Source organism: Lolium rigidum, chromosome 3 (genome assembly GCF_022539505.1).
Source record: "Lolium rigidum isolate FL_2022 chromosome 3, APGP_CSIRO_Lrig_0.1, whole genome shotgun sequence".
NCBI lineage: Eukaryota > Viridiplantae > Streptophyta > Magnoliopsida > Poales > Poaceae > Lolium > Lolium rigidum.
Genome location: NC_061510.1, coordinates 172,823,472 through 172,835,284, shown reverse-complemented (window position 1 = coordinate 172,835,284; position 11,813 = coordinate 172,823,472). Strand labels below are relative to the sequence as shown.

Sequence of the window (11,813 nt, the reverse complement as noted above, 5' to 3'; positions counted from 1 at the left end):
CTAAAGAATGCAAATCTTCAGTTCAACTGAATTGCAGAGCAGTAGGGACTCCAGAAGGAGCAAAGTCAACGCAATTTCATCATTTTAACGTAGCCACTTCCCAAAATCTGTGAGGCTTGGAGTTCTTTAATTTGGCAATGCGATCTTTTATGTGTTTAATGGGACAAATCAACGTGTAGCAATGTATTTCATGAGAATTATTTATGATTTGTTAATTTATTTTAACGCACGGGTATTATGCTAGTAAACTTACATAACATACAATCTAAGATGGGTACCCTTCGTACTTGTCAAACAACTAGTTTTTTCTAAGGGATGAATCAAGCGGGTCATAAAAATAAGGTCAATTTGCCCCCCTACAATGTCGCGTATTGAAAGTTCGTTCATTTTTCACGAGACATTCTTTTAGCATTGTATGTGAAGGATTTTTATCAATGAATAGATAGAAAAGGAATTTGATTTGAGAAACATTTTACAAACTGAGAAACAACTAAAGATGCAGCAAACCTTTTTTGAACGGGGCCTTGGCATTTTAAGGACGGGCTTTGCAAAGACGGGTTCGAAACCCGGCTTGGCCTAGGTAGGCCCATTTACGGAAGGGGTGAGAGGCCCATTTTGCTAAAACCCTGCCAAGCCCCAAGTTTCCAATCCCGTCCGGATACCGCTCTCTTCATTCCTCCCGCCGGGTCCTGCCGGTCGCCGCCGCCGCCGCCGTGCTGGGCAAGCTCTTGCACGTCGGGGGATTATTGCCACTGCTTCCTAATCGCCTCCTCTAAGTCTGGTACGCAAAGCAGAGGCAGTATCCATCAACTCAACCTTCATTACCCGCAAAAAATAAACTTACTTCTTGTTCGTCGATCTCTTACCTCTGAACGATTTGAATTTTGCAGATTCGAATCTTCTCCTCTCAACGAGATGGCGAAGCGGAGGTCCAAGAAACTGAGACGCCCGTTTGAAAGGCTCACCGACGACCTCATCCTTGAGATCCTCTCGCGCCTCCCCGTCAAGTCGCTCAACCGCTGCAAGTGTGTCTCCAAGACCTGGGAAAACCTAATTTCCGACCACAACAACCGCAGCAAGCTCCCCCAGACGCTGACCGGCTTCTTGTACAGCAGCATCAATCCCGAGCGCTCACCCTTGTTTGCTCTCCACTTTACCAATGTCTCCGACTCCGAGATTGGCTTCCCTTTGATCCTCCCCACTTTCAACTTCCTGCCGAAGTACGAAACCATCTCACTCTTGGACTGCTGCAACGGCCTTCTCCTCTGCCGCTGGCACGGCGACTCAGCAGAGTATGGTTTCCATTACGTCGTGTTCAATCCCGCCACGAAGAAGTGGTGCGCATTGCCACACTCCAGCCAGGCCGGAAAGATGTGCACTGCGCGTTTGGGCTTTGACGCCACCGTGTCGTCCCACTTCCATGTGTTTGAGTTCGCCCTTGACGACGACCGTGACGGTGACTCCTTCGTTGAGGTGTACTCGTCTAAAACAGGACGATGGGTTCACAGTGAGGATGGATGGGACGATGATATTTCATTCATTCGTGATGAGTCGGCGACTGTCTTTCTCAACGGGCGTCTTCATTTTCTCACCATTGACGATTATGAAGTAGTTGTGGTGGATACTGAGGGGAAAGTAAGGGCGAACATACCTGTCCCGGATGTTTTGGATTGTACTTTCATTCAGAAGTCACAGGGCTGCTTGCATTTTGCCAGTTTTGATAAATTTGAAAATCGACTATCAGTTTATGTTCTCGAGGACTATGACAGCCAAGAATGGATCTTGAAGCATAGTGTGCGAACAGCAAAAATCTTTCGAGGAAGATATATGGAAATTCGAGAGATCTTTCAGTGGGTAGCAATTCATCCTGATTCAAACTTGTTCTTCTTCACTGTGGGTCGGGAAGGGGAAACAACATTGATGTCCTATGATATGAACCGTCAGCACGCAAAACTCATCCGATCTCTTGGACTAGGCTCAGGTTATGGACAAAAATTTCAGCCTCCGTATCTGCCTTATGTGCCATCGTACTTGGAGTTACCAGCTTTGCACATTTGACATCCAGATTGTTGACTTTATAACAAGTGGATCCTTCAGTAGGAGTCAACTCTTCTTCCTATAGACCAGCAGACTTTTCATGTCTGTATGAAATTGTTTCTGTTTTCTTCCGGTCGAGTGCTTATTTTGTTTTTCAGTAATGTTGGCTCATTGTGAGCAAAGTTGGTTCATTTCTGAGAGTACTTGCTCAAAATTTCGACAAATTTCTGTTATCTTTGATTATTTAAGTAACAATGATTCTGGACAATGTATGCTCCGTGTGTTGGGTTGAAGTTCCATAATAGTTAAGAAATAGTATAATAGTATCATCATCATTGTAGGAAAATGCATGATCAGTGATTATCTTTGAGCTTAAAGTTAAAACTTGCAGCTTGGGTAGTATAAGATGTTTTTACAAGGACTAGTAAATGATAAATTATCTGCTAATGATATAATTTCTAAGGTTATTAATCTTTATTGTTTCATATCTTCCTATAGCACTTGGGAAGTAGACCTCTCTTCGATGCTAATTACTTGTGGTTTGTGTTTAAGATAGTCAGTTAGTAAGTATTAGACCTTCATAGCAAGCTTTGGACGAAGAACTTTTGTCCCCTTAGTAACGATCTTCATTCTTTTGTTATACACGTACCATACCTTCTGTAACACAAATTATCTGTCTCTGCAATATGTACTTCAGAAGACAAGGCAGATGTTCTCTTCGTTTGTGGGTAATTGTTTGGTCGGTAAGCTGTCCTGAAAGAAGCACTAGAGTGCACTTTGTATGGTAGTTTTACTCATAGCTATACACCTGTAACTGTGGTCAACACAGGTCTCTGCACACTCAAGCTGATACACGGTTGCGGACACTAATATAGTTTAATATTTCAATGCTATAGCACTTAAATGGCAAGTGGCTGTCAGAGTTTCCATTTCCTGATAGACGCATGAACAGGGAGAAAGATGGATGGTACATTCTCGTAAATAGCATATCATGGAAACATTGGTAGCTAACAAGGAATGAATCACCTGAAGTCCTGAACGAGACTATTAGGGTCATAGGCTCATAGTTAAGCTTACTTATTGTCTTTTTCTGATGACAAACCCAAATTTAAATTTGCGGTCTCATGTTGACAGCTGTGTGACAGGATGGAACTTGCGGCATGGTAGATTGATTGTGTTAATGCTACCAAACATTTTGTACCTTATTTTAAGGCCAAACCAATGGAGAAGTAGCATAATAGTAGAAAGGTCTAAATTTGTAGACTTTAGTGGCGGTAAGTTGGCAATGGCGCAGCTATGATCAAGCTATCTACTAGTACATAATAACATGGACCGTCCCAAAATTTCATTCTGATAAGATTACATTTGCTTATCTGTTGCATATTATATCAATATAGCAAATTGCATATATCAGAATATGTATATCAGCCCTATGATCAGTTGAGCAGATCGTCTGAGGTGCAGTACTGCCCGCCTGCGAGCGCCCTGTAGTAGCGGTCCCTGCAGTAAACCGGCCGTCCGTCGGCAGCCTCCGCAGCAGCCGCGGCGAGGTCATCATCTTGCCTCACCTCCGCAGGCAGCCTCAGCAGCTCCTCTCTCCTGGACAGTACACACAGTTAATTCCATTTGCAGCAATTCCATTTTTGCACGAGGAAATGCAACACTAACTCACATTCACCTCATGCTCGGCTTGGACTTGGAGGACGCAGCAGTTGGGGATGCGTTGAAGGAGTGGACGTAGTCCTGGACGGGGGCGGCGAAGGCAAATAGGGACACCGCCCCGACGAGCAGCGCGCCAGTGCCCACCAGTGTCTGCTTCAGCAGGTTGATCACCGGCTTAACCTAAAGAATCAAATTTCGTTGTCAGCAAAGCGTCGAAGATCATGTTAGTAACCGTGGGTAGAAGTAGAACACAAAATTTTAAGTTACCTTGTAAGATCCCAAGAGCCTGTCGCGAGCCAGCACCTGGCATCATGAAGGAAAAATGCATACATCAAAATTCAAAGCTAGTCTGAACTTTGAACTGCGCTATGCAGAGGTGTTTCAGTTTTTGTTTTGTTTGAGCAGCTGATAATCGTAGGCAACTTCTAAACTGGACCGAGAAACTCGATGCAAGCATGGACGCAATACCTCGGGTGGCTTGACCCACATCTGGCCGTCGTACCATCCGGTTTCTTCATATGGCACAACTGCCGACAGCAGCCTGTCTCCAACGTAACTCCATCCCTGCATTATCAGGTGTTATTATAGTATATACAACCTGCGTTTCGAATTATAGGTTTTTTTTTGAATCGTGTGTATATAGATGCATTTCCGTGTGTTCACTCATTTTAGTCTATAACTATATCTAGTTGACAATGAAATATATCTAAAGCATCTTATAATTCAGATTAGAGAGTAGCACAAGACAGTTCAGAGACTGATCCATCTGCAAAGAGTTTTTAGAGTCGTGGTCATTTTAATTGCCTCTTGTAACTGCGTTTGTTTGACTTACCAAATAGATCCTGAGAACCACCAGAGACACCAGGAGCAGAGTCCCTATCCCAGCAGCTAACACAAACTTGAGAGGATCCTGCATAACATAATCATGGTGAATTATGGGCAATTAGAATTCAAGGACACGCATACAGTGGCTCTTAATTTGAGACAAAAATTGCATTGAGAGGAACATTACTATCTGAAATCCCGTTGCTTAACATATACTGAGACGAAACACCAGTCAATTATTTGAACTGAACTGAACATGTGAGGCGACAATGAACTGCCGTACCTTTGCTGGACTGAAACTTGCGGCTGAGATTGGTGCCGCCAGAACTGTAAATGTGACCAAGCACAGGCTGCCTAGGCGCAGGAAGAAGGAGCCTGGACTCAGCTCTGCCCACGAGTAGAGGCTACTTTCTTTGAGAGCGGAGTACTCGTTAACCTGAACCAATCGTCCAAATTACCCAAAGAAAATACTGTACATCATTGATCAATCCATCGGTAAGCAAAAAACCATATACTGCTAACTCGTGTACAGACTAGACTTGATGGTGTCCCAAGTGTTTAATCCTGTGCAAGATTGCTCTAACATACAGTAAGTAAATCATACCGGCCTTTGCTCGTAGGGGACTCCGATCTCCATCCCGGGGTCCCAGCTCGCAGCTCCGCCCGCAAAGCGGCTGCGGCTGCTCTCCGGCTCCTCCTCCTTCAGCGCCATCGCCACCGTGAGGCTCCTCACCCTGCTCGTCGTCGCCAACGGCGACAGGCCGCCGACTCGCGGAAGAGCTCCGGCGAGCCGCCGCCGAGGTGCGGTGGCGCCATGGTCGTGCCCAGGAAGCAGCGCCACCGGCTGGACGGTAACAATCTTCAGCCGGAGCAACATGGAAGAAATTCTCGAGCCTATTATCTTCTAACCTACCGTACGCAGTGAGCTCGGAAGGGAGAGGGTGCCATGTATAGCCGTGCATCTTTTACGTGGCGCAGGTTTTCGGTGGCGGTTTTTTGTGGTTGAGGCTGCGCGGTGGTCGCGACGGCCAGCTCTGGAGACGATGCGTACACGTGGTGGACTGCGCCGTGGCACGCTGCCTGCTCGTTTCGGCGCGAGCCGGCGCATGGCAAGCTGGCTGCAGTTGTGAGGCTTTTCGTATGCAAGTCCTCTCACGGCCAAGTTCATTCAAAGATAAATGCAAGGTTTAATCTTTAGGTTTGTTAACTTTCGGTGGATTGAAAATTACCTTAATTATCAGTTCTCAGTTGATGACTCTTAAACCCTTGAAATGCATCATGGTACGTGGTAACATGGGTTGCAAGTGAGATTTTACTTGCCATGTGTTGCAACCAAGAAAAATGCCCCAAACTCTTAAACTGCTTCATGCTGCGTGCTACTCTAGATTGTGGTACTAACATCAACACAGGATTTTCACATGAAAACCCCAAATCATGGCAAAACTATAGCTTTAAGCCAGCATAATCTTTTGTACCATTACCAAATATGGGATATATCAAGTTATTCCATAGTAGCATTAGACGCCTCTCATACAACTTTTTTTGCGAACATGACGCCTCTCATACATTAAGGTGTCATCACTGGAAACAATAAGGAATTCAATATTGAAGAGCCATGGGTTTGAATATCTATTTTTAGATATGACCAATCTATGACATTTGGTTCTTTTTCTACATCAACCCGGCGTAGAAAATGGAAGTGCGCTCCCACATGTAGGCTTGAAAGTTATAGTTTCCTGGACAGCGAATGCAAGAAATGGAGATGTGCCACTATCCAACCTATCTTGAATAGAAGTGAGAAGGGCTAGGTGAATTCAAGTGTTCTTATGTGCCGACATCAATTGGATCTATTGCACCTAGTAGACCTTTACTCGCAAAGAAAAAGAAATGAGGAGCCCGATCATGAAATAGGCTCACTCGTGGTCCCTAGTGCTTATGGGACTTTGATCGAATCTGCTAGGAAAAACTGGTAAAAATGCTTCTACTAAAGGGGGTCTATAACTTCGATTCAACTAGTTTAAATACTCGTGGACCATTAAAGATACTGGAACATCAGATCAAAGTAGACAAGGTGATGGAGCTGAGCTTCGCCTCCTAAAGGAGAGAATGCCTTCAGTGAAATTCTAACTCGCCATTTCCCTAAAATCAACAAAAAAATGTATTTGCATATTCACCTCCATGTGTTCGACATAATTGATCCTTCAGTTCTACCTATGTTTCATAAAAAGTCATATATTATTAGTCAAAAGTCAATGATTCATCAGTTTGACCAATTTTATAGACAAAAGTATAAACATCCATAATATTAAATAAATACACTATGGAAATATCTTCTATGGTTAATGATACATGTAAAATGTATCCACGAAGTTTGATATATTTGATATGATATTTTATGATATATGCATGATATGTGAGGTTCCTTAGTTGTTTTACATTGGTTTATGAAGATTCGCAATAAAGTTCTATTTCATTGGTTTTTGACGCTACAACACAGAAAATCTCTGTTTTGCGTATTTTTTTAGCTTTATGAACCTTACGGACATCAAATTGATCCGGATTTTTGTCATGTCATTTTTTATAATTATCAAAAGATGACAAGAGTGGTGACAACTAGCTGGAGTTGCTTGGGCCAGGAGAAAGGGCCCACGACGGGAGCCACCATAACAGCAGCTCCGTGGAGCCCATCCTAGGCCCTGGCACTCCTTTTTGGTTTGTTTTATGCTATCCGTTATTTTTTTATCTAAAACACCTATATTTATGAAGCAATCTGCAGATTCGAGAAGGGCGACCTTAAACAGATAAAAACATGAAACAGAGAGGTCCTTTGAATATTGAGATGGGAAACGCCGCCGGAGTCGGTCCCTGTTGCTCCTCCACCTCGATCAACACCATCACCGCTGCTACCATGATGCAGAGTGAGTAGTTCACCTATGAACTATGGGTTTGCGGAAGTAACTTGTACCATCTCTCCGTATGTTCTTCACCAATTAGTATCACAAGAGCTACCTACATGATTTTGGTCATCTATGTAATGTTTTGATGGTGGATCTTTTGTTACAAGATGAGTTATGAGATGCAATGAAGTATTATGTGTTTTATGTATTGATAGATGCATAAGTTATCATAACGTATGCTATGTTCTGATCAAACTTTTATGCAAGAACTTATGTGGAAGCTGTGTATATTATTTGGTGTAACAAGGTGTTATGCATGTGAAAGTGACACAAATATGTGTGCTAGTAAGGTCTTCACGTTTCCACTTGTTACCTCGGTAGATATATGATAAAGATTATGTATGATATTTTTTATGTACTAACATTGTAGATAGCCTTGTTTGCTCAAGATAGTAATACTAAATCCATTTTATGTCAAAATTCTAAAGGCAATATTATGTTTAGTCTTAAACTTGGTTCGAGAAGATCTTTGTCCAAGGGAGTATTAGTGAAATATGTTGCATCATCTCTCTGCTTAGATGTGATGCCCAAATGAATGCTTCTCAATTAGAAAATATTAATTGTTGCTTGTTATTAAGTGTTATATCCACCACCATGATTATGAGAGGGAGATCAAGTGAAACCATGAATCCTGTCCATTTTAAACCATAAGAAACACCTTTAAACCTGCTTTACTTCCACTTTTATTTTCAGCACTTCATTGTTTAGAAAATACAAAAATGCATTGTTCATTTACTTGCTTTATTTATTTAAGTTTTGTAATACTTACTCCCCATTGTGCCTACAAACACTTTTTTGAGTTGGGGACACAAAACTGTTTCCGTTACTTGACAAGTCGTTTGAAGAGGATTAAAAGAACTAAACAAAGTCCTCGAAAGTTCGTTATAAATCCTCAAGTTAGCATCACTCTGGATTTCGAGTCCCAACACTTGGTAAATGTGTGTAGTTTCATTGCCAACAGTGAATAATAAACAAAATTAGTGTGAGGTTGAAGAAAAATTGTTAGGATTTTTCTTGTAGTTGGATGAAAACTTATCCTTATTATATTTGTGTGATTTATAGTATAATTTTTTGATAAAGGAAATATATTAATATCAAAGGATACCAATTACACCCAGCCTCTGCAACAACGCAATGCTCTAATAAAATTATGGATGCACACAGCCAAAAAAGAGAAAAAGAAAACTAAGAAAGAAAAATTCCGCTACAGTATCCCAGCCTTAGCAACAGTAATACATCCACCACCAAGACAACACCTGAAATTCAGACTCTTCAAAAGCGACACCTCCAAGAAGGGAATAGTGCACCAGCGCCGTCATCGCCCGATCAAAAATCTTAGGTTTTCACCCTGAAGATAGCTTCCGCTTTCAAAATAATGTCTTCAACAAGGATATTTCCACGCACAACCAGTTAACACTACAAGAAAAGTTGCCATGGCCGACGAAGTTGAAGTCGCGCCGTGGTTGCTGGTGTACCATGGCCGACGATTTTTGGTCCCTCCGTGGTGCATGTCAAAACTTTTTTTTCTCGTTTTTGAGGCCACCTAGCCCGACGAAAGCGGCCAAAACGTCGCGTATGGTGGCCGGGACGTGGTGCATCTCGAAATCTCGGGTTCGCCGGCCGAGTCAACGCAAATCCGCACCGCCGAGGGATGTAGGGCCCGGATGGCAGCCTCCCCGGCATTGTTTTTTCTCGATCGCGCCATCTCGTTCAACGTTCTCCGATCGAGCCGTTTACGATGCGGGATCATGGGTCCCGCATGTCATCCTCTATGAACCAAAATTCTTTCTATTCTTGGATTTTTTTGACCCACTGATTTACGGCTACTTCCTTTTTCTTTTGATCCCTTGCCGCCTTGGAAACGTTGAGACCGCTGTCTGCTAAATGGGACCCGCATGTCATCCTCTATGTGCAATCAACTTTCTTTTCTTGGAGTTTTTTTGGCACCTCAAATTTGGTCACTTGCCTTTATCATTCGATCCCCTGCCGCCTCTCAAACGGTGATACCGCTCATCGCTAACTGGGACCCGCATGTCATCCTCTATGTACTATAAAACTTTCTTTTCTTGGAGTTTTTTTGGCACCTCAAATTTGGTCACTTGCCTTTTTCTTTCGATCCCCTGCCGCCTCTCAAACGGTGATACCGCTGCTGCTAACTGGGACCCGCATGTCATCCTCTATGCACTATAAAACTTTCTTTTCTTGGAGTTTTTTTGGCACCTCAAATTTGGTCACTTGCCTTTTTCTTTCGATCCCCTGCCGCCTCTCAAACGGTGATACCGCTGCTGCTAACTGGGACCCGCATGTCATCCTCTATGCACTATAAAACTTTCTTTTCTTGAATTATTTTTGGCACCTCACTTCTTTAGTGAGAAATTCTTTCTCAAGAAAGGTTCCGTTCTTAGCAACAAAGATTTTGCCTTCGGATCTGTGATAGAAAGTGTACCCTATAGTTTCCTTAGGGTATCCTATGAAGACGCATTTCTCCGCTTTGGGTTCTAGCTTGTCCGGTTGTAACTTTTTTACATAGGCTTCGCAACCCCAAACTTTAAGGAACGACGAGCTTAGGTTTCTTATTAAACCATAATTCATACGGTGTCGTTTCTACGGATTTTGATGGTGCTCTATTTAAAGTGAATGCGGTCTGTCTCTAATGCATAACTCGAAAATGATAACGGCAAATCAGTAAGAGACATCATAGAACGAACCATATCTAAGAGAGTTCGATTACGACGTTCGGACACACCGTTTCGTTGTGGTGTTCCCGGCGGTGTCAATTGTGAAAGTATTCCGCATTTCTTTAAATGCATGCCAAACTCATAACTCGGATATTCACCTCCGCGATCGGATCGTAGAAATTTAATCTTCTTGTTACGTTGATTTTCTACTTCACTTTGGAATTCCTTAAACTTCTCAAAAGTTTCGGATTTATGTTTCATGAAATAGATATACCCATATCTACTCAGATCATCTGTGAAGGTTAGAACATAACGATAACCACCGCGCGATGCTACACTCATTGGTCCACACACATCGGTATGTATGATTTCCAATAAGTCAGTAGCTCGCTCCATCATACGAGAAAATGGAGTCTTAGTCATTTTTCCCATTAGACATGCTTCGCATCTATCAAGTGACTCAAAGTCAAGTGATTCAAGTAATCCATCGGTATGGAGTTTCTTCATGCGTTTCACTCCAATATGACCAAGACGACAGTGCCACATATAAGTAGAATTATCATTCAATTTAATTCGCTTAGCATCAATGTTATGTATATGCGTATCACTACTATCGAGATCTAATAGAAATAAGCCATTCTTTTGTGGTGCTCGACCATAAAAGATGTTATTCATAAAAATAGAACAACCATTATTCTCAGACTTGAATGAATAACCGTCTTGCATTAAACAAGATCCAGATATAATGTTCATGCTCAACGCAGGTACATAATAACAATTATTTAGGCTTAAAACTAATCCCGAAGGTAGATGTAGAGGAAGTGTGCCGACTGCGATCACATTGACCTTGGATCCGTTTCCAACGCGCATCGTCACTTCATCTTTCGGCAGTTGTCGTTTATTCTTTAGTTCCTGTTTCGAGTTACAAATATGAGCAACCGAACCAGTATCAAATACCCAGGTACTAGAACGAGAACTAGTGAGATAAACATCTATAACATGTATATCGGATATACCTACTTTCTTCTTCTTGACAAGGCCGCTCTTCGGATCCGCCAAATACTTGGAGCAATTACGCTTCCGGTGTCCCTTCTCCTTGCAGTAATAGCACTCAGCATCGAGGCTTAGGGCCGTTCTTAGGTTTCATAGGAGGCGTGGCAGCTTTCTTGCCACCCTTCTTGAATTTTCCCTTAGACTTGCCCTGTTTCTTGAAGCTGGTGGTCTTGTTGACCATCAACACTTGGTGCTCTTTCTTGATCTCAATCTCAGCAGCTTTTAGCATGCCAAAGAGTTCGAGTAACTCCTTGTTCATGTTACTGCATATTGTAGTTCATCACAAAGTTCTTGTAACTTGGTGGCGGTGATTGAAGGACACGATTAATCCCCGATCTCGTTAGGAATCACTATTCCCAAGTCAACGAGTTTCTTCGCATGCCCGGTCATGGCGAGCATGTGCTCACTAATGGAGCTGCCTTCTTCCATCATACAGCTGAAGAAATGTTTCGATGCTTCATAGCATTCCACGGCCGCATGAGTCTCAAAAATAGCTTTCAGCTCATTCATCAACTCATGAGGATCGTGGTGCTCAAAACGTTTTTGAAGATCGGATTCCGGACTGCACGGGATGGCACACTCGAACTTGAGAGTACCGAGT

General features: G+C 42.7%; 1 protein-coding gene across 1 annotated transcript; it reads right to left on the bottom strand.

Moving 5' to 3' along the window:
* Window positions 1-3,350: 3,350 nt before the first annotated feature.
* LOC124702705 (protein CONSERVED IN THE GREEN LINEAGE AND DIATOMS 27, chloroplastic-like) lies at window positions 3,351-5,460 on the bottom strand. The gene is made up of 7 exons (XM_047234859.1): window positions 5,129-5,460; window positions 4,808-4,960; window positions 4,532-4,609; window positions 4,168-4,263; window positions 3,967-4,002; window positions 3,716-3,879; window positions 3,351-3,636 (listed from the first exon to the last, which is right to left on the bottom strand). Exons 1-7 carry the CDS (start codon window positions 5,399-5,401, stop codon window positions 3,474-3,476), a joined length of 963 nt encoding a protein of 320 aa, XP_047090815.1. The 5' UTR covers window positions 5,402-5,460; the 3' UTR covers window positions 3,351-3,473.
* Window positions 5,461-11,813: the final 6,353 nt, after the last annotated feature.